The sequence below is a fragment of the Tachypleus tridentatus genome, chromosome 11 (genome assembly GCF_004210375.1).
Source record: "Tachypleus tridentatus isolate NWPU-2018 chromosome 11, ASM421037v1, whole genome shotgun sequence".
Classification (NCBI taxonomy): Eukaryota; Metazoa; Arthropoda; class Merostomata; order Xiphosura; family Limulidae; genus Tachypleus; species Tachypleus tridentatus.
Genome location: NC_134835.1, coordinates 79,526,866 through 79,554,422, shown reverse-complemented (window position 1 = coordinate 79,554,422; position 27,557 = coordinate 79,526,866). Strand labels below are relative to the sequence as shown.

Here is a 27,557-nt window from a genome sequence, read left to right as displayed (position 1 = left end):
CTCGTAAAACCTTATTTTTTTTATTTTAGAACGGTTTTAAGATGTAAAAGAAGAAAGAATATTTTTTAATACAAGTTTTTTATATCAAATTTTAAGTTACTGAAACAAACTATTATATAAAGTACTATACTGAACTGTGAAGATTTATAATTGTTGTACAACTTTGAATAAGAACTATAGTGATATACAGCAGTAATTAAGAGGATTAATTGATAAATATATTTGTTTGAAGTGGGATAGTTAACTACAGGAATGTATGGTAATAATGATAGTATGTGATGTAGAAATATTTAAATGAAACAGTTGTTTAAAGTTTATGAAAAATTTAAAGATACAAAAACTATACTTTTTGTATTCTTTTAATATATCATATGTGTTTAATGCTGCTTTATAGGTGTAAGGGGTCACCACAAGATTAAATTGTTTAATTTAAACAAAAGTTTTTTTTTGATATTTGGTATAGAAACTTGTTGTAGTTGACACTAGATAATTAGGTATTTTTGTGATTAAGAATAGATTTAGATAATTCATTAACATTTTTTTTCTTCTCTACACCTCGGTGTGGATTCCTGTATGTAGTGAGGGGACCTCCCAGGGAAGGTTCTGTTCTTTTAGTTTACCTCCACTGGGATCTAAATATCTACCCATGCGTTTGCCGTGTGTGGCAACCCATGAAGGGGAGGAGAGGATCCTGATGGTTGAGGGGTCCAACCCTAACACACCACTTTGGCCTTCAATTGTTGTAGACGGGCGGCCTTTGGTCCACTTGGGCTAGAGTCAACCAAGTACCAGTGTTGGAAGTTCTCAACGAGTGTTGTGGACATTGTGTCTGATGCTGGTGTTTGGGTATAGTGCTCACAAAATCCAAAACTCATTGTAGTGCGTCCCCTCATAGGGCTCCATGGTGGGTGGGGTCAGCGGGTACCGAAATTTTCCTTTTTCCTATGGATCCTCCTTCAAAAAATTTAAATAAAATAGTGAAAAAACAGTCAATAGGTAAACGACCATGTCTTGAAGACTCTGAGCAGCAGTCTTCAACATCTGTAACACACGTACTTCATTTTCTTATATTACATTCTCTTTCAGAAAAACCTTTAGGGCAATTGTCCCTCTTTTTTTTATTCAGAAGGGACTAGAGTGTCTTCCTGGCTCTCCAAAGTCTGTAAAGAAGCTTTGATCTGGAGACATATTGGTTGAAACATCCACAAGCCAACACAGTGAACTCCTCTTGAATTCAAAGGCAATTGGGGATATACCTATTGAGGTTACCTCTCATGGTACCTTGAATTCATCACGACGAGTTATTGTTGAGAGGGATTTGAAGAATGTCCCCATTTCGGAGATTCTCACTGGCTTCTCCGCTCAAGGAGTTTATGCAGTGAGGTGCATCTCCACTCGCAAAGATGGAGTTACACTGCTGACAAATAACCTCGTTTTGACATTTACATCACCACCTGCACCTGCCACCATCAAGGCAGGTTATCTAATTTGCAGAGTATGGTCGTACATTCCAAATCCTCTCCGATGTTTCCAATGTCAGAGGTTCAGCCACTCTAAGACGTCATGTCGTGGTTCCCTGACATGTGCTCATTGTGGTGGCAAGGACCATAATGCCTATGAGTGTGACATGGACCCACATTGTGTCAACTGCAATGGTTCTCACCCTTCCTACTTTCGTTCTTGTCCAAAATGGTTGGAGGAAAAAGAGATGCAGCGTTTGAAAACAACACATAATATTAGTTATCCTGAGGCTCGGAAATTGTTGTCCGCCACTCCATCTCGGGCACATGCTGCTGCACTTTGTTCCACAACTACAGTGGGAGTGCAGACAGATCTCTCTATGTCTCCAAGAGAATCGTTTTCAAAACAAAGGAAAAGCCTTTTGACCTCCATGGTTAAAATGGTTGATGAATCGACTTCCACACCCAAACTCTGTTCCTTCCATACATTCCAACAAACCTCAAGATTCACATCCTTCAGTTTCAAATACAGGCATTTCTTCTGATACATCTTTTTCTCCCACCCCAAGATGCAAAACAATCATTCGTTTGCATGCTCAGTCACTGGAATCCCCTTCCAATAACAAAGACCTGCCCAATCGACCCAGGGCAGGATCCATAAAGGTCGATAGACCTCCTCCGACTAAGGACAGTAAGGAAAAAAGATGTGGTCGTAAACAGAAGGGTTCTCCAGCCACTTTGCCTACCCGTCATTAAAAATGGCCACCTTGATACAATGGAACTGTCGAGGTTTACATTCTAATCTGGATGATATCAAAACACTGATTGCTTCCTACCATCCTGTATGTCTTTCCTTACAAGAAACATCTCTAAAACCTGCTGATACAGTCACCATTCGGCAGTTTTCTCTGTACAGAAATGACAGGCTGTGTGACAGATGAGTACATGGAGGGGTGGCACTATTGGTTGATCAGCATGGGCCCACCCTATCTTTGTCACTTAACACACCCTTGGAGGCTGTAGCCATCAGTGTTTCCTTGGGTCATACCATCAGTTTTTTCTCTCAACCTGTCCCCTGGAGAGACATATGATCAATCAGACCTTGATGCTCTCGTTGAAAAGTTTCCGTCTCCCTTTCTACTCTTGGGGGACTTTAATGGACATCATCCCCTCTGGGGAAGTGCTGTTACTGATAGGAGGGGTTGCTCTGTAGATCGTATGCTCTCTGATCACAACCTTTCTCTTTTCAGTACTGGTTCTTTCACTTATTTTCATGCACCTACTCAGTTCTTTACTGCTTTGATCTCTCAATTTGCTCCCCTTCATTATTCTCCCATTTTTCATGGAGGGTTGACAATAATCCACAAGGCAGTGATCATTTTCCTATACTTTTGAGAGAGACTGGCCATGGTTGATGCCACCCTACCCATGTGCCCCATTGGAAGCTGGATCATGCAGACTACCAGCGAATTGCTTTGACAAGCTGTCTCTGTAAGACCTTGGAGAGGATGGTTAATGCTTGTCTTGTTTGGTTCCTCGAATCAAACAACCTCCTCTCACCCACCCAATGGTGGTTCCAACGACTGCACTCCATCACGGACCACCTAATTTGATTTCAAACATCAATCAGAGAAACCTTTCTCAAATGCCAACATCTTGTATCAATATTCTTTGACATTGAGAAGGCTTATGACACAACATGGAGGTATGGCATTTTGCGAGACCTCCATATATATGGGTTACGTGGCCATTTACCCATGTTTATTAAAAATTTTTTAATGGACAGGAGATTCCAAGTTCGTGTGGGTTCGACACTTTCCCGTACTTTTGTACAGGTACTTGGGGTCCCTCAGGGCTGTGTTTTGAGTGTCACACTTTTCAGTATAAAAATAAATGCCATCACTGAAGAACTCCCTCTCACTGTTGCGAATGGGCTGTATGTCGACGACTTTCACATCTCGTGTCAGTTGTCGAACATGAGATATATTGAGCGGCATCTGCAAACTGCCCTCAATCATGTGCTGAAGTGGACTGAAACGGCTTTAATTTTTCTCTCTCTGAAACTGTTTGCATGCACTTTTGCCGCCAATGGGGTATTCACCCTGATCCTGAACTCCGTATCAGTGAAGTTTCACTGCCAGTGGTCCCTGAGACCAAGTTCTTGGGGCTTATCTTTGACTGTAAGCTGATCTATATACCACACTTAAAGCAGCTATGGGTCAAATGCACAAGAGCGCTGAACAATCTTCGTGTTCTCTGTACCATCAGTTTGGGAATGGATCGATGTTCTAGGTTAAAGATATATCGTGCTCTTATTCGATCAAAACTCAACTGTGGATCAATGGTCTATAACTCTGCCAGACCCTCGGCCTTAAAGATGCTGGACCCCATTCATCATCAAGGACTTTGACTCTGCACTGGGGCTTTCCGCACCTTTCCAGTTCAAAGCTTATACGTTGAATCTCATGAGCCTTCTCTGCACCTTCGCTGTTTGCAACTGTCTTTACTATATTCTTCGAAACTTTGTTCCTTACCAACGCATCCCACCTGGGGATGTGTTTTCCTTCCTCAGTGGGCCATACTTTTTCGAAACAGACGATCTGCCATTGCTCCTTTTGGCCTTCACATCCAGGCACAATTGGATGAATTGGGTCTGTCCTTGGATAACATTGCAGAATCTACAGGTCAGTCCATCCCACCATGGCTTATTACAGTCCCCAAATGTGACCTTTCTTTCAGTCATCTGAAAAAGGCAGATACTCCCGATTTGAAGTACCGTCTTTTATTTACTGAATATCTTTTGAACAATCATTCTGTTCCAATTTATACGGATGGTTCCAAATCACGTAATTCTGTGGGCTCTGCCATGGTTTGTTGTGGTTCGATGGTTGCGCACAGAATCCCCTCTACAGCTTCTGTGTTCACTGCTGAACTGTATGCCATATCTCTTGCCCTGGATCATATTGAAGCTGAGCAGTACTCCAACTGCACTATCTATACTGACTCACTTAGTTCTCTACTGGCCCTGGAATTGCTTCACATTGGCTCACACCCTGTTCTCACTGACATTCTAAACCGACTGGCCCATTTCTCATTAACATCTACTTCTATCCAGTTTTTCTGGATACCAGGCCATGTTGGTATTCGCGTGAACCAACCTGCAGACACGGCAGCTAAATCTATCTGTTCTGCCACTCTCACCACTGTGCCTATTCCGTACATCGACTATGGTCCTGTATTGAAGGCTCGGCTCCATGCCAGCTGGCAGTCCACTTGGAGTGAGCAACACAACATCAAGCTTTTTCAAATAAAACCCTATATTGGGCTCTGGCCGTCTTGCTTTCATAAGGTTCGAAAGGAGGAAGTTGTTCTAACTAGACTACACATTGGTCACAGTTTTTCAACTCATCGTTTTCTTTTATCTGGAACAGTTGCATCAGTGTGTAGTTTGTGTAACACTCAAATCACTGTAAGCCACATTTTACTTTCTTGCCATTGTTACGACTGTCAACGATGGCACTATTTTAAACATGTTTTATCCCAGGGTTTGTCTGTAACATTGGACAGTGTTATTGGTGATGGTGACACTGTCTACCTTGATAAAGTTTTTTAGTTTTTTAATGGCCATTAATCTTTTTAATCTCATTTAAGTGTTGAATATTTATTCATTACACATTTTTTAATTGTTGTTCCCTTTTCAGAGTCTCAATCTCTCTAGTTCAATTTGAAATTGGAAAATGGCCAGAACATTAAATCACTCAACACCAGGATTGGGAAGGCCAACTTCAGGTGACTAACGCTGCTGTTTGAACTATCCGTTTGAACTACCCGTTAGTCATCCTGGCGAATTGTTATTACAATTTTGCTGCATGTCTTTTAACACTTTTATTGCTTTACCTTTTGGTCCTGGCCATAATGACATGTAACCTGGAACCAGGACTGGAAAGAGCAACTTCAGGTGACTGACAGTGGTTTTGTACTTATCTGTTAGTCTTCCTGGCAGGTTATGATCATTACCATTATGCTACAGAAAGCCCTTTACAACTTTGTAGACTGGATATCAACATTGGTTTTATGCCATTTTCTGTTTGTGGATTTTTTGTTTTTACCTTCATTTCATTTTACGAATTTTACTACATTTATTTTACTTTTACTTTTTTAACGGACATTTGGCTAATCATTATTATGATTTTGCTATGTCTTTTAATACTTTTATTATTTTATCTTTTGATAATGGCTGTTATGACACATAACCTGGAACCAGGACTGGAAAGACCAACTTCAGGTGCCTGGCGGTGGTTCTTGTACTCACTTGTCAGTCTTCCTGGTGGGTTATGATCATCACCATTTTGCTAGAGAAAGTACTTTACAACTTCTCTTACTCAGCTTTCTCTCTTAATATTGTAGACTAGGTGTCAACATTGGTTTTATGCTTTTTCTGTATTTTACTACATTTAATTTATTTCTACCTTTTTACTGGATGTTTGGCACAGATAGCCGAACTACTTTGTGCCATAAAACACTAAATCAATCAATCAATTTTCTTCTCTGTAAGATTTAATTATATTTCATCTTATGTTTGGAAATATTTTGTAAAATTCACACTATCGCTCTTTCTTTTGTTATCTGTTTATAAAATTATTTGTAGCTTACTAATATATATGTATAACACAGTGCAGTGCTTGTCCCATTCATTGCGGTTAGGATGTAATATTTCACAGTCACAGTGAAAGGGTTAATACATAGTGTAAAGTGTGGTTTTTGTATAAGTAGTTTCATTTTTGAATTGTTTTTGATGGTTTTGGCTGAATCTTACAAATCTGATATTCTTTAGCAATACCACACGTTCTGTAACTTAGCTACGTGGATGTCCTGTTGTTGTTAGTAATACTATTTTTCAGAAATTACTTTTTAATTTCAGTATATAGTTGTCTTCTTCAACTACGTGACATCCTGTAACACATTTTTATTTATTCTAGAAAATAGTTATGCCTCACCAGTGGCTTGAAGGAAACCTGCCTGTTAATGCCAAATGTTGTGTGTGTGATAAAACATGTGGAAGTGTGCTGAGATTGCAAGATTGGAGATGCCTTTGGTGTCGAGCCATGGTAAGTATTACATGTTGTAGATATCAGAATAAAGTTCTATATTATTTCAAGCAGTAGCAAAGTATTGTACTGTAGCAAGTATTGCTATAATACTGTACCATAATAGCAATACTGTAGCAAGTATTGAATTTTGGTGTTTCACTTATTCTTGTTGTACTTGTACTAATCTTTGGTGTTTATACTAAAGTGGAAAAATACACTACATGGCCAAAAGTGTGTAAACACCCCTTCCAATTAGTTGGTGTCAGCTATTTCAGCCACACCAGTTGCTAACAGGTGCATAAAATCAAGCATACAACCATGCAATTTCCATAGACATGCATTGGCAGTAGAATGGGTTGAACTAAAGAGCTCAATGACTTTCAATGTGGCACTGTTGTAGGATGCCACCTTTCCAACAAACCAGTTTGTCAAATTTCTGCCCTGCTAAAGCTGCTCTGGTCAACTGTAAGTGCTATTATTGTGAAGTGGAAACATCAACAGCTCAGCCACGAAGTGGTAGGCCACTCAAGCTCACAGAACAGGACCGCCAAGTGCTGAAGCACGTAAAAATCATTTGTCCACAGTTGCAACACTGATTACTGAGTTCCAAACTGCCTCTGGAAGCAAGGTCAGCACAAGAATTTTTTGTTGTGATCTTCATGAGGTGGGTTTCCATGGCCAAGTAACTGCACACAAACCTAAGATCACCATGAGCGATGCCAAGCGTTGGCTGGAGTGGTGTAAAGCACATCACCATTAGACTCTGGAGCAGTGGAAATGCATTCTCTGAAGTGATTAATCACACTTCACTCTCTGTCAATCTGACGAAAAAATCTGGGTTTGGAAGGTGCCAGGAGAACTCTACCTGCCTGAATGCATAGTGCTAACAGTAAAATTTTGTGGAGGAGGAATAATGGTTTGGACTAGGCTCTTTAGGTCCAATGAAGGGAAATCTTCATGCTACAGCATACAATGACATTTTAGAGAATTGTGTGCTTCCAATTTTGTGGCAACAGTTTGGGGAAAGCTATTTTTTGTTTCAACGAGGCCCATAAACATGGTTTGATGAGGTTGGTGTGGAAGAACTTGACTGGCCTACACAGAGCTTTGACCTCAACCCCATCGAACACCTTTGGGATGAATTGAAATGCTGACTGCAAGCCAGGCCTTCTCTCCTAACTTCAGAGCCTGAACTCGCTAATGCTATTGTGGCTGAATAGGAGCAAATCTTTGCAGCCATATTCCAAAATATAGTGAAAATCCTTCCCAGAGGAGTGGAGACTGTTATAGCAGCAATGGGTGGGACCAACTCCATATTAATGCCCAGGATTTTGGTATGAGATCTTCAACAAGCACATATGGGTGTGATGGTCAGGTGTCCACATACTTTTGGCCACGTAGCATATGTATCCTAAGGTAATTATTACATCTTTGTGTTCTTACTAAATTGTTAAATAGGTGTGCAACAAATGTTTTACCTGATTGTGCAATCTGATACCATTGGATATTAATTTTTTGTTGAATCACATTATAACATTGCATTTCCACTAACCGTTTTGCAATAGGCTGATATATTTCCCAACAATTTGACTGGGAAAGACATTTACATAAGCATACATAGAATAACTGAGATATTTTCACAAAACTTGGTAATATTTTGTTAAAGATGATAAATATTTTGTACACTGAAATTAGATTATTTTAATTATGTTTTTCTAATAAAAATGTTATTTATCTATATTAGTTATTTGCACTCAAATTCTGAATAGGTTTAGTGCAAGGAGATTTTCATTTTAAGTATAAAAATATTTTTCTTAATTTTATGGTTTACTTATTTCATTTGCATAACCTCTAGGACCTTTTAAATTAATATTAAATTTTTTATTGGTAAATGTTTTCATTTGCTCTACCATATTAGCAACTTTAGCTATTATCATCAAAATACAATGCAATAATATAATTAAATTTTGGAAATAGAAGTATTTACCTTTTAATTTTTGTAAAATTAAGTTTAAAAATCTTTAGGTTATATTAATAATTTAAAAGTGTTTTTTCCATTTTCACATGTAATTAATTTTTAATGTTTTATTTTTCTCTCTCTCTTGTCTTTTATGATTTATTACTTATCTTGACACAAGTCATAGTGCCATCATGGTGTACTACTGTATTTTTGGCAGAGATGCTCAACCCTTTGGCAATAGTTTTGTGCATCTCAGGATGTCGTAAGCGTTGAGAATTGATGAAAAATATGATATATATTCAATTGTTCATTTTAAAATATAAATAATACATATTTAACTATAATATAAATGTGAGACATAAATATAATTTAATTTGATCTCTAACTATGTCATGTTTGGGAAAAAACAACTTTAAATGCTACAGTTGATTAAGCAGTCAACAATACTAGAGGCAGTTACATGTACCCCCATGACAAAAATTGCATGCCAATGTTAAAATAATTGTTGGATTATAGTGTAAAATAAGCTCTTTCTGATAATTATATACAAGTTTTTTTTGCTATTTTTAACTGCAGTCATCCAGAGAACATTGGAATGTATGTGTCAATAAGTTAAGTAAATGTCTTATTGTATAGATGTACATTTATTCAACTGGTATTATATTATTGAAGACATGGAATACCAAAGTAAAGAATTTAAAAAGCTTGTGGGTATGTAACAATAAACCTGTAGTTTTAAGTATTTCTCAAATGTTTCTTTTGAAATCAGGGACTTAAAATATAACTAACATAAAGCTTTGAATCATAACATACATTATAATGTTAATTTTTTTTGTATACATTGATAGTATAGGTGCTTAATTACATTTTAAATGTAAAATAGGGACTTATGAGAAAAAGTGTTTAAATGAATACTAGTATTGAAAGGCTTAATAAATTATCTCAGAAAGTTACATAGGTGTTATACAACTTTCATGTGTATTCTACATAATAGGTAGTGCATCACGTAGTCTACTTGTGTTCTCTACTAACTTCTAAAAATAGTAGCCATTAGTGCTAATGCTTGGATATAATGACTTTGTTATCAATGAAAGAGGTTAACACCTTTACCAGATTGCTATATTTATGTTCAGTATCTAAAGATGGCATCAGTGACTGAACATTTGCTATGTTAAGTATAAAAAGCACAAAACCAATAGCTGACTAGTTTTGGTAACACAGTTACAATTATCTGAAAATGGTAATTATGTAAGTAAAAATAAATATTTTACCTTTCATTGTGCCAAAAAATTTCATTTTGTGCCTTTTACTCTTAATATAGCAGTACAATGTAATTAAAGAATTATTACTGTATTATTTATATATTTTGCAGTGCTACATTATAGATAACTTTTCTTGCTGCTGGTCTTGACAGGTTCACTCATCTTGCAAATTTTCCTTTCCTAAATGCTGCCCACTTGAAATTGGTCATGCATCTATTATTCCTCCTGTTGCTTTGCATAGTATTGGTGCTGATGATGCCTGGGAAGCTGTTAAACCAATTGGATGCAGTCCACTTTTAGTGTTTGTGAATTCTAAGTCAGGTGACAATCGAGGCTTAAAGTTTTTGCGACGCTTCAAGCAGCTACTTAACCCTGCACAAGTATTTGATCTTATGAATATTGGTCCACGACTAGGGTAAGTACAGAAGATATAAACATAAGTAACTATTTTAATATTACATTTTATATATACAGAATTAAAAATATCTATATTTTATTCAATTTAAGTGAAATAAATATTATTTATTCAATTAATACAGAGTTTAGTAAAGTAGTATTTCATGTTTTTAAAACATACAACTTTTTTAAAATGTTTAAAGCTTCTGATACTCACAAGTATTGTCTAATACTAGTCATCTTTGGTACTTTTGTAAGTCTTGTGTTACAGAATATATAGTCTAGGTTAGTTTTTTCCCATATCTAATACAAACAGTAGACAAGAAGGTATATGATATGAGGCATTATTTTTAATGAACCCATTAAATTAAATTTTGCTCTATTTTTTTATAATGAAATGATTAAATATTGTCATGTTATAATCTAGGGAAACAGATTTGAACTTATATTTTATTGTTTGATTTAATATCATTCCATAAAAAAATCTTCAAATTTCATACTGTTTGATGCTCTGAAAGAAGAATTGAATGTTATGTCATTGTCTTATTTTTGACTCATTCTTTTTTAAATGTAGCAAATTTTACCAAAGATTAATTTATATTAATACTATAGCTAAAAATAAATGTATGGGCTTCAGAAATAAGAAGATCTGGACGTACTATTAAGTTCACAGATGTAAATGAGTTAATTATGTATATCAATAACCATGTATGCAGTTAAAAACTGCATTAACATGATGGTTGATTTATATATGTGTATAGGACCAGGGAATGCTTAAATATATATTATTGGAAGATCCCATTACTTTGTTTAACCCACATTAGATAAAAAATATTATTATTATTTGAATGCACATATTATTCAGTTAAATGGTTTGTTGGATAGAGACATGATTATTCTTATAATTGTTTTGTGTAATGTGTATTGGTCAGGACTTGGGAATATGATTCATAACTTCATAACTTGATTTAAAATGTGTGGGACAGAGAAATCATTAAAAAGTTATTTCTTGATGTGTAAGAATTAGAGATGTGGTTGAAAATCTAATGTTTGGCTTAATCTATGAGACAGAGACATTGTTATACATATGTATTTTGTATTTAATGCATGAGGTATAGACATGGCTATAGATATTTGTTGGTAGAATGTACATATTGTTTGGTGTAATGCATAGGGATCAACATTGTGACTAAATGCACAATTTCTTGGCTTATCATTTGTGATACACAAGTATTTACTTATCTGTTATTTTTTATTTAATGTATGTGGAACAGGGATGTTATTCAAACTTTGAAATTTGAATTGATTAATGAAGTACATGGATAATGTTATACTTTTTATTGTTTAATTAAATGTATGTATGGAAGGGACATGTTTCAGCCTTATCATTTGCTTTAGTGTATGTGAAACAAGAACATAGTTAAAACTGTAATGTTTATATTAACATGTAAGTAACAGGATAATTGAAAATTGAGTCTTGTAGTTTAATATATTTGGGAGAAATGTATGGCTTAACATTTTTTCCTTCTGTATGAGTATATCAGATAGGGTGATTAAAAAATTTATTAATTTGATTAGTTGCATTTAGTTCCTGTGTGTATTAATAAGATTATTTGATATTTTAACAGCTATGGAATAGGACTTTTGAAGGATATCATATGTACTTCAGTAAATGATAACAAATACATTTATTTCATTTTTTGAGGGGTTTGTGAAGTGATGTTTTTGACATTTTAATATTGGTGTGATAACTCCTAGCACACAGATTGGGGATTTGAAATATACGAAACTACGAAGTTTGTGTTTGTAAATCTGTCCAAATTCTTGACTGGATGCATTGGGAAGAGATAGCCAAAACATCAAAGGTGCACAATGGTCATTATATATAAACAACTAAATCACAGACACAAGTACTAACACTGGACACTAAAACAAATCAAGTACAAGTGGTTTGTGTGTTAGATTGGTGACAGAGAAAAGGGAAGCAAAACTGTTATCAACTCTCTCTCGGTAGTCCAAGATTAAATTAAAAAACTGAAATATTTAAGTAAATTCAAAGTTAAAATACAAAACAAAATCTTCCTCTGTGAGCTACAGCAACAAAAACTCTCTTTGAGTAACTTTTTGTGTCCAAAGAACCCTGAGAAAAATGGAGGAATTAAAAAAATTACATATTAACAAAGGAAGTAGAAAAAAAATGTGGAACCATCTTAAATCACATTACAAAGAATTTGCATTAGTTTTAGTATATATTTTGTGAATGTGGTGACTGACATGATGTATTGTTTATCAGTATAAAATTACAGTTGAGGTGCTGACTTTGTGTAGTTGTTAGAAGTTTGGGTTTGACATTAAATATTTGTTTTGTCAAATGGGACTAAAATTTTAGTAAATGACTGTCCATTTCATATATGAATGTAAGCTGATCATTTGGTAATTATGCTTAATTTTTTACCTCTATGCTTGGATTAGTGACTTAGTGTTAAGTTATGAATACGGAATGGCACTGCTAAAGTCATCAAGTGTTCTACATAGTAGTTCACATGATCTAAATCCATTCACTTTGGCTGGGACATATATTTCACAGTATGGTGAGAAATATATGTTCCGACCATAGTGAAAGAGTGAATGTATGTGTGTGCAAAAACACAAAGTAATTCAGTTTGAACTTTTCTAATTCTCTGAAAGAGTAACTTTTTGTTTTGTAGGCTTTGCATGTTCCAGTCATTTCATACATTCAGAGTGTTGGTTTGTGGTGGTGATGGCAGTGTAAGTTGGGTAATGACAGAGATTGATAAGCTGAACCTACATAATCAGGTAAAATGATGTTAAAAAAATATAAGTGCTTCTTTGTGGCACATTTATTATTCATGTTATTAAGAAGAACCCCCATTTAAAATATTTGCATCTGCACTTTATCAGAAACTTTTGATTCTATATTATTTTTACCAATACAAATTGTCCATTTATCAATAGATATCTCGAATATTAAGATTTTAACTTCACTACTCTCTCCTTCTCTCTACACACACACACACACACATTTTGTTAGTCTTAATTGAATAATAACTTCTATATTTTTTTTTTTTTATGTTAGAGGTTAAACTTATCTCACAAAATAACAAATGTTTTATGTTCCATAACACACACACAACTACAAAAACTTTAAATAAATTATTGAGACATTAAAATAAATGGTGAATATGAGTTTTGAAGAATGATAACTAGCATATAACAAACAAATATGAGTTTTACTGAAATTGTGTAAATATTAAGGTGAAACTTTTTAAGAAAATTAAATTGACGTTATTATGTTTAGTGATGCAGGGTCTTTTTTTTACATGGCTTATGATATCTGATACCTTAATTATTTTATTCTTCTAACTTTTTCAGTTTTAAGTGTTCATTGTAGCACTGTTGTTTGATCTGTTTCCAAATTTAAAATAACTATTCACAAATATTTAACTTTTATATATAAAAATAACAAAACTAAACATGAAAAAGTCTTAGCAGCTCATTTCATAATGAACATTTTGTGAATTATTCTTAATCAATGAATAAACATTAAATGATTGAAAGTATTTGTTTTCTAGTATTTCTATCCAATTTATGAGGTGATTTATTAACTAGCCACTTCAAGAGAAAACATTTATCATGAAAACAAACAAACTTGTAGAGCTAAGGAATCAGTGGAATTTGCTAATTAATTAATTACTAGACTTATTGTTCTACTAATCAGTTAAAGTTGTACAAGATTAATCTTCCTATTTTTCAGATTTTTTTTAGTCATTTTCTAACTGTTCTTTCTTTAATATAACAAATATCTTCTGGTGATTGTCACTTGCTCATTTTATGTAAAAAAAATATGCATTTGGTTAGAAAACTGGTGAAATGTTTTGCCACAAGTTTGAACTTTTGTACTTACTGATTCCAAGATAATACCTCATGTCTGCTCATAGAATAGCTATATCTGGTGTACCTGCCTTTGAGATTTTCATTCCATTAACCATGAGCTAACTCTCACCTCAAATTTCTGCATTTAAAATAAATTTCACTGGGGAATAACTATATTTTCATGTGACATCATCCCTCAGTTGTTAGAAGAGCAACATAACCTCCATGTGCTGTAACTTGCACAAGAAACAAGTTTATTCTTTCACTTGACATTACAATTGAACAGGTGTGTTAATTTGTTTGTGTTTATGTTCAAGTGTATTTTGGGTTCTCTCATAAATAATGGACCACCTTTTCTCATCCCTTTGGCTGACATACTTTCTCGTTAGTTTGTGAATGACCAAGAGATCAAATTTAACTTCTTGCCCCATCTGGGTTTACTTGAAGTAATGTCTTGCCAGTTGGGGAAAATGCTCAAGTTTTCAGTCTCTTTCTGAATATATATATATATATTTGTTTTTAGTCTGTGTCTTAATCCCAAGAAGTAGGTAGATAAAATAAAGAACAGGAAGAATCTTGCCTTTCCTTCTTTGCCTAATATTAGGGATTGTGTTGTTTTCTTTCTTGGACAACTCCACTTACATACACACTTGCATTTTCCCCTTTGCATTCTAGACTTTTTTATTCTGACCTACAGCCATTCTTCTTTTCCTTTTCTAGATTCCTAGTCCTTGAAATCTCTTATGTCTGCTTGGGAAGCAGACCCTTTGTCCTCTATTTAACTCTCTAGTTTCCTGTTTTTGTGCCTTTTTTTCTTCTCACTACCATTTTATGTTTCATCTCTGCTCTACATATTTGGTCCACTTAATTTGGTCTAGGTAATTCTTCATCCTCCAGATGAATTTTCTAGAAAGGTTTGTTCCCTTTTCTTTACCATCTTCACCTGTACCAGTTCTTCTGCTCTCACCGTCCTTATTGGATTCATCTATTGTTAGAATTTGATGGATTAGAATATTCTTCTCAGTGATGTATATTTGCCTTCCTTCATATTTCCATGATCTTAGTCAGACTCCCTTCCTTTGCTTGGAAATTTTCATTTGTGTTTGTGTTTTACTGGAGACCTGGGCTGAGGTTGCCTAGCATCAGCCCTCATTATCTTCTCTGGCTTCTTATCTTTCTCATCCTTTACCTGACTTCCACAACTGACTTGGATCTTATGTGATGTTACATGCTCTCATTTGTGTCCCATTTGAGCTGTTGCTTCTTGTTTTTTATACCACCTTTGTCTTATGATTCAACTTCTTCTGAGGTCAATATTTTTCATATGTCTATATTTTTTATCCTTTTTGCATGCTATTCATTTGTGCTTACTTACTCCTGTACCCAGTCCTTTTATTCTATGATTTTGAACATTTTTAAAGAAACTGTTCTATTTCTCCTATATCACTGTCTTCTATCTCTCACTTCTTTGTTCACTCAGACCTTAAGTTCTTCAGAGTTACTTGACACAAACTTCTTCCTTTTGGGGTTCCAACTATTATTTGTTTCTACCCTGTGACCCCTTTTCATTCAGGGCCCTCTCTCCTACTACCCTTTCTGGATTGGTCCACCAAATTCTCTGAATGGATATTCTTCAATGAATGTTGATCACAGGCTTTTTTGTATTTCATTGCATAAGGTTTATCACTTGTTTCTCATTTGTGACAGCCCTTGTATGAGATTCTGTAGGCTGACATGTGAACAACTCTCCTCATATTTGTTCATTATCATCATCATTTAGTTGTTTCATCTTCTGCAAAATTTTATCTCCCTCCAATTGCCATATCTTGGTCAACTCATTATCTTTAAGATGGTTAAGTATGTTTTCTTTCTCTCACATTTTGTCCACCAGGATTTCACCAGTTGGCTGGCATTGTCTTCTAAGTTATGTTTATTTTCCAAAATCTGCAATAGGCCAGAAAGCTCTTAAACCATCCACTATTAAAATAGGGTGTTCCATAGGACAGCTATCGGTATCATCGTAGTTTACACTGTTTTCAGTTACCCAAATCAGACCATAACATTCCATGGACTATCATGGAAAACAACTCACATGCTTGCTGTCTTTTAAAACAAGGGACTTGGGGTCACCCATTGTTTTGTCTCTAGTAAAAGACCTTTCTTGCAGGTATTTGATGGGGATTCAGACATTTGTCTGGGCCTCCCCAGTATAAATTTTCCTTCCTCCCACCTTTTCAAAAGCACAGGAGACCCTTGCCATTTACCAGTTTCTAGCTCTTGGGGTGGTGGACCTTGGAGAGCAGCACTTCACTGATTAGGCTTAACACAATACAATGAGAAGTAGAGTAGTGGTACCATAGTCAGTGTAATGCATGTCACCTCTCAAACAGCTAGTTTATTCTTCCTGCAGACACTTTAGGCTTATTTGCTCCTTTCCCTCTCTTATATTCTGGGCAAAGAATATACCTTGGTCAAGATGAGATACCTCTACATACATTCCCACTTGACTTTCCAGTGTACATTTTACTTCATGTAAGAATGAAGTTATTTTTAGTGCAAGTTCGTAAGTGGAGTTACTGTGCCAAGATTTTGTGTTACTCTACTCTTTGTGTGTGTGTGTGGGGGATTTTTTTTGTGTTGACATCATCATGCTCACTTAATGTTAAACATGAATTTTAGATAGGATATAGCTCAAGGCTGGTGACATGCTAATCTCATAAGCATATACATGAGAGATATGACTATTCTGTGTGAAGAAGTGAGAATGTTAACACTGCTAATGTTGAGATGATTATGAGTTCACCATTTCTTTCATCTAAATATGCAGTAATTTCTCATTGATTAGGCAAAAATCAAATATAGTGACTATCATATAATGAAAGTGCTCTTTTATTACTGCTAATGCTAATAAAATTTTTATTTAAAACATATCAGAATTGCAATTAGAAATAATTATTCAATTAACCAATTTACTTGTGTAAATTGTTTCAGTAAGATAAAGTTAAATACAACATTCAATAAATAAGAATTTGAGAAATCTTAATATGCCATAATAAGCTTCTCTGATGTTTTCTCATTTAAGAAAATTCTTGTAGCTGTCAAACAAATACAACTTAATTCACAAATACTTACAAAAATGAAAAGAATATTTAAATAAACACAAAAAAACAACAATACTGCCAATTATTCCTAATTCTATAGCTTGAAAAGTCTAATTTTTGCTCTATGTAACCATACCTAAACTTTCTTTATAACTGTTTCCAAAGATGTACTTCATTTAAAAAAAATTATTAAAATATTTACAAACATTGATTTTTTTTCTGTGTCACTTCACACATTTAAACTCTGATTTTTCTCTCTCAGGCTGCTGCAGTTTCTAACCAATTAGAGATACAAAGTGTACATAATTACAAGCAATAATCTAAAGTTTGAACCTCTTGTCTTTTTTTGAGTTGCTTAAATATCAATACCTTTGTCATTTCTACCAGAGAAGCCCTTCCTCTCACTTTTGAGATTGTTTATTGTCCAGTTTTACATGGTTGATAGATATGTTTATAACCAATAGAGGAAGTAGTTTTTCCTCTATATTAACGAAACAAATCTTTCACAGTTTGTCTGCCATGTTCCATTTTTCAGTGTTATTGTATAATTTATGGTGATCATACTTTGCTGTTCTGAATGGAAAAGGAACATTTAAGCTTATTTATAGCTTACTTAAAGCCAGATGAATTAGAGGTTTTGGGATATTATATTCTTGTGATTGGTGTATTTTTTGTGCTCTGAAATGGTTAATTAAAAGTTACGTGAATTCTCTCATTAATTCTTTTGGACATCTAAATTTGTGAGACAAAATTATGCTTATGGAAGAATGTCTACTCCTTTGGAGTAAATTGGCTTCTTAAGTATAAAAAAACTACTACAGATACTTGTATTTATCTATATGTTTTAACAGAAGTAACTAAAATATAAAAATTGTAAACTTCTCAGCTTGCATTAACAAAACTTCATTAAAGTAAAATATTTAAAATGACACTAATTTGAATATTTGTAACAGTTACCTCACAGTAATGTGGTATTTACCTTAGCTCTTCAGGAAACAGCTAATGGGCTTCCACTGTGATCTATTACTTTTTAAGTCACTGTGCAGTGGTTGATTGAAAGCATAGCAATAAAACCATGAAATTAAATTAAAGCAGATGTGAAAAGGTTAAAAGTTGAAGCAATTAAGATAGTTAACTTGAATATTTCTGATGAATACTGCAGACAGTGCAGAAATGAGAATGGTAGTATTCATTTTATTTTCAATGCATTAGGTCATCCCTTAAATAATGTCTGATTTTAGGTTCAGGAAAAGGATTTCAAATGCTTTTAATGTTATTTAGTCAGTAATGTATATTCCATTATTATTAATTACTTCCTGCCAACGAATCACAAGCTTCTGAATGCCTCTTCTGTAAAATTCTTGGGGTGTGGAGGAAAAGAAGGTAGAAAGGGTAGTTTTGACATCTTCATGTGTTCCAAGCTCTTTTCCATAAAGACAGTTCTGCAAACTTTGAAATAGATGATAATTGGATGGAGCAAGGTCTGGAGAATAACGTGGATGTTGAAGTTTTTCCCAGTCTAGCTCTTCAATCTCTGCAGATGTGATCCTTGCTCTATGGGGCCGTGCATTATCCTGGTGTAACAACACTTTTACGATTGATCAAAGAAGGCCTCTTTTCTTCTAGTGCAATATTCAAGCACTCTAACTGTTGGCAATAGAAATGTGATGTAATCGTTACATTGATTGGCAGCAACTCAAAGTGGATCACACCAACAATATTCCACTAAACACTTAACAATACTCTCCCATAGTGGAGGTCTATTTTGGGCTGCGCTTTAGCCAATTTACCTGTACTGAGCAATTGTCTGCACAGTGTAACATTTTTATAATATAAACATTTTTCATTTCCAGTTATTAACCTGTCCAATAAAGGAGAGTTACATCCACAAGAGCGCAGAGTAGTGCAAATGTTCACTCTTGCTCTAAGGTTGGCTTCTATCAAATCATGGAGGACCCATTTTCCAAGTTTTGACACCTTTTTAAGCTGTTGCATTAAACTCAACAGAATAACCTGAACGTGGCACATCACTTAAGCTGTAGTCTCCTGATCTGAACTTCTGAAACAACCTTCAACATTTTCTATTATTGAGAGACTCTGCACCATAAACACCTTGAATGTTTTGTGTAGTTTTTACTGCACTATTGCCTTTTAAACTCCTAAAGCATTATGTGCCTAATGTGCTCCTCAGGCACATCCATCTTCATAAGAGTTTATTTGATTAATGATCTGAAAAAGTGTGGTTGGGTTAGTTTCTTTTCTTTGTCTGAACATTGTTATATGTGTCCCACTACATATTTTAGTCATTAAAGTCTTCTACAAATACAGAAGTGATGATGCATTATCTGTATTGAATTTTTAGAAATTACTTATGGGATGACCTGATACATTCATGATTTTGCCACAGTTAGTATCAGCATAAAGAAAATAAGAGCTATGATATAAAATTTATCAAAAAACAAACAAAAAACCAAAGATTTTCCTTTTAAGAAGTTCTAGAAGTTATGCAAATGAAGTATGGAAATTGAAAATGAAAAGAAGTGTTGTAATTCTTTACATAAAGATCACCTTGTACTCAGACTGACCTAATAAAGGCTTTGGTAAATCACAAAAAAAGCTTTAGTAAAAATACCTTTTTAAAATATCTGAAATTTTAATTATGACAAAGCTGTAATGTTAAATTAAAGCTTGTCAAATTTTGTTAAGATATACTTAGTAAATTCAGAATTATAGTAACAATAATTTTGTATAGCTTCACGGATACAGGATTGGTCAATTTAACCTCAAAATCATAGTAAATTTAATTTTTTATAGCTTCATGGATACAAGATTGGTGAATTTAACCTCAGGCTTGTAGTAGCTTCACTGATACGGGATTGGTTAATTTAACCTCAGAATTATAGTAAATATAATTTTTTATAGCTTTATGGATATGGGATTGGTCAATTTAACCTCAGATTTATAGTAACTATAATTTTGTATAGCTTCAGGGATATGGGATTGGTCAATTTAACCTCAGAATTATATTAAATATAATTTTTTTTAGCTTCACAGATACAGGAGTGGTCAATTTAACCAAACCTATAAACAAGTAGTTAATTGAAAACTATAATAATAAGTCATAATAAAAAATATCTCAATTTCTTATGTATTTGAAATAATTGAAAACATTTATTTGCTAGTTGATGATTTTGATAAATTGTTTAAGCTGAACAAACTTGAATTAATGAAAGGTAATGTGAAATCATAACAGCAATATTTTAATTACTTGGATAAACAGGATAATTGGAAACCCTAATTAATTCAATTTAATCATGTAATTAATCCTCTACTTTATTTCAGTATTAATTGATGCTTATAGATAGGAAAATTAATCATCTCTAAACACTTGTAGGTTATCATTTATAAATTCCAAAAAAAATTCAAGATCTTATAATATTTTTCAAGAATGTAAATTATTTTCCAAATAAGGAAGGTAAATCCCAAGTTTTACTTTTAATAGTTAATATCATAATAATAATAATAATGAATAAGCCAGAAACAATTTACATATATAGTTTAACATATTATTGTTTGTTTTTATAATTAAAACTTTGCATGAATTTTGCACATAAATAATGTTCTTTTGCACAGGCTATTGTTTGGATGCATTATTTCAAAACTGTACAGAATAATTTTTCTTTTCACGTCACAGTATTGAAATGTGTTAAAAAAAAAAAAAAATAATTATAGTCTGTTAACTTAAAGGATAAATGAATATAATTTTCTAAACACACACATATAAGGTAACCAAACATCCTAGTATGGCTGGAACAGTTCTGTTTTGTAGTAGTTTGTCTCACTGCCCTAAACAAGTTTTCAGGATGTATAAAATGTTCTAGTTTTATGATAAAGATATAAAACTGTCAGTCACACTGTATCCTGAATTCACTTAATAGGCCTACTTGACTTGCTCATTGTTGCAACATATACTCTCCTGCTATCAAACACTTGTAAGTTATGCTTGTGTGTGGTGAGAAAACTATATTATTTCAGATCTGAATGTGGAGGCAACTGAGGCAACATATTTTTTGTAGTCATATACTGAATTTCGTGACTATTTAATGAAAAAACAAGAAAACAGAACTTCTGCATTTCATTATTTCTTCACAAAATATGTCTTAAAAAGTTTTAAAACAGTATGTTTGGACATGTTATGGATTCTTAAATAAGTTCAATTATGTAGTAGCCTATTTTAAGATTAATTGGATAAACTGAATATATAAAGATTTCTTTGTTGTATAATTTAACTATTTTTGGTTATTTATTTTGTGTTTATGATAAAAAAATAGTTGAAATTATTAAAAAAAACAATGCCAATGCTAATACGTTTAGAAATATCATAAAACAGATAGAGTAAATTAGATGAAAGTTAAATTAATTCAAATTTATAATAACCATCTTGAAATTAGGGGCACGAGATAGGCTGTCCTGGGTTTTCAGTTTGGAAATCTAGGTATCCTAAATATATAATAACAGACAAGAAATCTGAAAACCAAAGGCTTTATAGAAACCACTTAAGTATTCTGCTTGCTAATGACACTACAAGGTCTTTAGTCAGGCTTTTTTAAAATTTTACAACAATAGTGTTAAATCAACAGTCTGACTATAGATAATACAGAGGGTGTAATATTCTGTAAAGAGTACAAAAAATAACAATTCTAATGCACTTAAATGACAATTTTAGCTTAAAAAAAAGACCTTATAAACATCTGCAGAAATGCTTGTACATTACTGTGGTCTGTGTTTAGACCATCAGTTAACATTTGATATTATTTAAATCAAGCAGTGAGTGATAAGAAAAAGAATCTATTTTATTTAATTCTGAATATAACATTCATACAAAAAACTGTTTCAAAAATAATAGAGTTAATAATTATGATTTTAAAGCAACCACATAAGTTAGTTTATATAGTTCTGGTAAATATCTTTGAAATGTAAAAATGTTACATATTGATCTGAAAGCTCTGAAACTTATGCTGATGTTAATAATAAGTTATTAGTTTTTAAAATGTGTATGCTATTTTCCACCAAACAGTGTAAACTTGGTATTCTACCATTGGGAACAGGAAATGATTTAGCTAGAGTTCTGGGCTGGGGTTCAGCATGTGATGATGACACTCAACTTTCCCAACATTTAGAAAAATATGAACTAGCATCAACTAAACTTTTAGACAGGTTAGAGTTTGATTTGGTTTTTATCCTAATTTTCATTGGTCAACTACACTGTTGCATTGGAATCTATTATCTAATATCAAGAATAATTTTTACATTTTCAGTAATGATGAAATTTATTTTCAAATTTATTAGCTGACCAAACCACATTTTTAGATAAAATTCTTTCATAGAAGTGAACAAATATATTTTATATTTGTAATTGCATTGAAATAAAGGTGGAGAATTTTTTTGATATTAATAGTAAGAACAAGTTAGGTTTTGTACTTTATCATGCCTCACAAGCTTGATTCAAACAGAGTTTGACTTAGATTCTAATAGTGTTTAAGGAAACAGTGATTACCATAGACAGTGAAATCAAGGCTTGTATAGTGATGTCTTCTGGATGAGAGTCCTAGAATATGGTCAAACTTTTGGAACCTGTTAATAAATGGACCATCATACTTCAGTCAAATACCACAAAAATAACTCGTTCTGCATGATCTTAAGTGCACTATACTACTAAGTTGCATACGTTTCCAGTAGAAAAGCATATTTTTAACATATTAATTCTGGATTCTGTGTAAATGATGTTTCTCTGGAACAAGATAGGAGCTTATTAGTTAAGTGGATATGGAATATTTACTTTATATATTTTCTTCTCACATGTGGATTATATTTTTTTAGTTTTATATATAAATTTTATATATGTTTTTTCTTTCCCTCTGTATCTCATAAATAATTGCTTTCAGGGTGTCTCTATTCTGTTAATTAATAATTATATGTAGGTGATTGTATATGTTATTAATTGTGACAACTGTAACAATGCTTGAACAAACACTCTTCACCAATAGTTTTTTTTTAAATGCAGTTTAATTTTAAACAGTACACTTACAGATACACTAAAGTGTAAATTATTAGGATAACTAATATATTAATATTACCATTATGTAATTGCTGGTAATTTTACATTAATAATATTTTTGAATGTATATAGTCTTTTGTTTTGGGTTAGGCAGTGTGATCCTGTTTTTCTCTTATTCATATGTATTGTATAGAACAATTAACAAATTTGATTTGTTATTAGGTGGAGTATCATGACTTGTGAAAAAACATTACTTGAACCAGAGACAAGTAAAACCTCATCTCCAGAAGTGAGCACTTATCATTGTATTTGGAGGTGTTTTTTTTTTTACTTGATGTACATATAACTAACTTTTAATTGTTAGAGATATCAAGTTTTATTATATTGGGTAGCAAGGTGAACATGATATTTTACATAACACAGTCATTACAAAAGTAAATGTTTTGTATGTTCATATAATAAATAATTATAGATTTTATGCCAAATAATCATGAGGTTGATGGGTAAGTACTTCCTGTGTTTATTAAGATTTATATATTTGGCTTTTGAGAAAAATGTGATTGATATAAAATTTTGTCTACTTCACAATAAGGTGAAAATTTATGAGGTATTTTTTAGGTTTATAATGTTAGTTTTGCAATCTATGTAAAAGAAATGACGAGATTATATTTTACTATTAAGTGTTAATTTTGTTATTTTAAATGTTTCATCTTCTAATTATTGTGCGATTGTCTTGGAAACATTTAGTTTGATCCCTCAGTGGTGGAAGATTGTGTTGTTGCTCATCTTACCAAGATCTTGCATTCTGATCAACATTCTGTTGTAATTTCTTCAGCAAAGTCAGTTTTTTTTTTCCTTATTTGTTGATGTTAATGATTATACTCTAATTAAATCAGTTTAAAGATGTCACACTATAAAGAATTGTTGGATTTCATATTTCTTTACCATATAAACATCATTAGTAGTTAAAGTGGAATAATTTTAATTCTTAGAGGAAATCTTATGAACATGAAGAAATTTTATATATATAATATATATATATAAAATACATTATTTTATTCTAGTATAAATACATATAAACTGAAAGAGTTAACAGTTAGTATGTCACTGTAATGCTGTTCTTTGGCTGGTGTATTCTTTTGAAATATATATTGTGAAAATAATCCAAACATCCAGTAAACAATAAAAAATTAGTTTATTTCTTCCTTGATACTTTTACAAGTTTACATCATGTGTATATGCTGTTATTAAAAGGTAGGCCTAAAGAAATAACATTAATTTGTCTTGAGCTAAAGTAAAAATCAACTTGCTTCTCCAAATTACTCAGTATCTGCATTTGCCATCCCAGGTCCAAATATATAAACACTCTAACTGATTCACTCTACAGGCTTACTAACTTAGCTTATTGACTGGCTTACCTGCATTTACCATCTAATCCATGTATTAGGTATTTAAACAAAGCTTCTCCTTCATTAACATTGCAGAATATTTTAGAACCATCTTAATGCATTGTGCTCTCAATCTAACATCTAGATTACAACATTATAATATGGCTTATAACAGTGTAATACTTTCAGGGTATTATGTGAAACTGTGAAAGATTTTATCGCCAAAATTGGAACTGCTTATGCACAAGAAACTTCATATTTTGATGACTCTATAGCACAAAAGGTAAGATGATACTGTCAAAAAATTACTACAGATCTTATGATTTATATGTCATAAAACAGGTAGTGTTTTATGATATATACACTGTCTATAAGGATTAAGACTGATAGACAGTGTATCCCCATTGCTATGTGGGTCCTACCTCTTCAGTCACCTCTAAAATCTAGGGTAAATTTTATAATCCCTCAAAACTTAATTAAGTAATTTATTTAGAAGTATGTTTTGAATCTATCATTGAAGTTTTATTGACTGTCTAATATTTTTGGTACTTGAAAGTATTAAAAACAAAGTTTGGGAAATGTTTTTAATTGATTTACCTTTTTGTTGTTTATTATTTTCAGACAGTTTTTCCAAATAAACAGTTATTTTCAGGAGAATAAATATACACCAAGTAATGTTCTAGAACATGCAAATCAGAAAACTGTCTCGTATGTAGTATAAAAATTATACATGTCATTCACAGTTTTCTGCATTAACATTACATTTTTGTTGGATTTCTTCTATGACATAATATTGTTAGTTATGTGTAATTACATTTTTGTGTTTTATAGTAATAATAAAAACTTGCATTCATTCATGTATCTGTTGTATTAATAAAAGTTGTGTAAATGATTCATAACGTGCTGATTGTACTGAAATTGTATATTTTAATAATACTATTTTTTATATTAAATTCTGTGTATATTTAATAGGTTACTGTGATATAATAGAGATGTGTATTTACTTTGGAAAACAGTGTGCTGTGCTGAATGAAAAACTGGATTCATTATTAAGTACTCTTGATAAAGAGGCAGTGGCTTCATCTTCACCCCATTCTTCTTCAGAGGAGCTAAAAAATGAAATGTCTGATTTATATGATGAGGAAAAAACTGAGAAAGGAGAACAAGAGACATTGGAGGAAAATAAAAAGGTAAAATACTACTACCAACATGCACATATATTTATATGAGAAGATGTTCTACACATTTGTTGGGCTAGAAGTTTCTTATAAACTGTAACAGTGCAAGTATCAGGATTCTGCTATCCCTGTTATTGTTTATCAAGTTTGACAATGAAAAAATAACTAATTAATAATTTTAGTTATAATTTTAGACCTCTTTGTGAGGATTTAGCATCAATTCTCACCAATTCTGATATCTATTTCACAAACGATTTAACATAAATTCTCACCAATTCTGATTAAGATATCTTTTTCATATTTTTATACTCAAAAGATAACTAATTATTGGTTAATTGTTCTAAATTTGTAAGTTATCTTAATTGGGCAAGCTTACTTTTTCTGACATAGCCCAAAACTTACCTTTTTGTAGCCATTTTGTTATGGTTGAATTTCCATTGAAATTATCTAAAGCATTTTACTGCCCCCTTCATAAGTAAAACCAATAAAGGAAAACAAAATTACCTATAGTATTTAATTAGTCAGAGAACATTGCCAAAGATAAAGCTGTTATGTTGCTTCATTTTTATGTCACTAATAGCTATTAGACTTCCCAAACTCAGCTTTAGGAGGATGTAACTGTAGAATTTCAGTTCATATAGAAGTGTTTCTGAAATAAATGACAGTTAATTTGTAGTGTAAACTTATTTTAATCTTTAAATAGCATTTCTTAGTCTAATTGTTTTAAAGAAAGACATTGTTAAAACAATATTCCGGTTTTAGTTAATACTTTAAACTTGTACTTTTATCATTTTGTAGTTGCATGTTTGCTCATATTAAAATTATATTTTTCTAAATACTATTGTTTTTATTTTAGTTAATAAAATTTACATTACCAAAACTTTACTGGGCTTAGTAATATACAAGTGTTATGGAATATTGTTGATAATCATTAGCTAGTATTTAATTAAAACATTTAATAGAGAAAGTTATGTGTAACTATGTTGGTAAGAGATATAAAAGAACAAAAATAATAAAAAGATAATTGTATTGTGAACTGAATTTCTCTTGCTTAATTTTTTCCCTTAGATAATATAGTTTTTTTAATTTTAAACTTTAAATTAAACTTATTAAGAATAATTGCAGACAAAATTGTATAAGTAATTGGTGATAATACAGTTACGACAGAAAGTGTTTGTACCCCTGCATCCCGAGTGGTTTTTTGCTCATAACTTAAAAAGTATCATGATAAGGCTAATAGAAGTATAATATATTATAAATATTATACTAACACACGTCTACATAAATTTTTATGTAAATTAAACGACAAATAAACTGTTTATAAACAAATAACCAAAAATAGGAGGAGCAGAAAGTGTTCAAACAGTTCAGAACGTGTGAAAAAACTGATATTCCCATAAAAATTTTGTTTAGTTTGGCGAATAAACTACATTATGCCATCCCAGAACTAGACACTGGGTTTATAATTATTGGCATTTAGCCAGCAAAAAATGTACTTCCAGCAATTTAGCGCCGTCTTCGTCATTATCTGTGTGGTCAACATGGCAAATAGGAAACAACTGTCCAGTGATTTAAAAAACCGAATTATTGTAAAATACAAGTCTCGTGTGTCTCTTTCCAGTATTGCTACACAACCTTATGTGCCAAAATATACTGTTCAAAGCATAAGTGCCAAGTTTAAGCTTACAGGATCAACTGCTAATCTCCTTTGTTCTGGATGCTCCACCAAAATTCTAGAGAGAACCAAGAGGAAGGTGCTCAGAGAAGTTA

The 27,557-nt window shown here is 32.6% G+C and overlaps 1 protein-coding gene across 19 annotated transcripts in view; it reads left to right on the top strand.

The window, feature by feature from the left end:
* LOC143232566 (diacylglycerol kinase eta-like) overlaps nt 1–27,557 on the top strand; it is a 92,899-nt gene that overhangs the window by 27,020 nt on the left and 38,322 nt on the right. For all 19 annotated transcript variants that reach the window (XM_076468139.1, XM_076468140.1, XM_076468142.1 and 16 more), the window contains 8 exons: nt 6,440–6,568; nt 9,925–10,187; nt 12,877–12,985; nt 22,241–22,380; nt 23,444–23,510; nt 23,969–24,060; nt 24,799–24,892; nt 25,626–25,799. In XM_076468139.1, the coding sequence (XP_076324254.1) occupies nt 6,440–6,568; nt 9,925–10,187; nt 12,877–12,985; nt 22,241–22,380; nt 23,444–23,510; nt 23,969–24,060; nt 24,799–24,892; nt 25,626–25,799 (1,068 nt within the window). The remainder of the gene's footprint in view (nt 1–6,439; nt 6,569–9,924; nt 10,188–12,876; nt 12,986–22,240; nt 22,381–23,443; nt 23,511–23,968; nt 24,061–24,798; nt 24,893–25,625; nt 25,800–27,557) is intronic.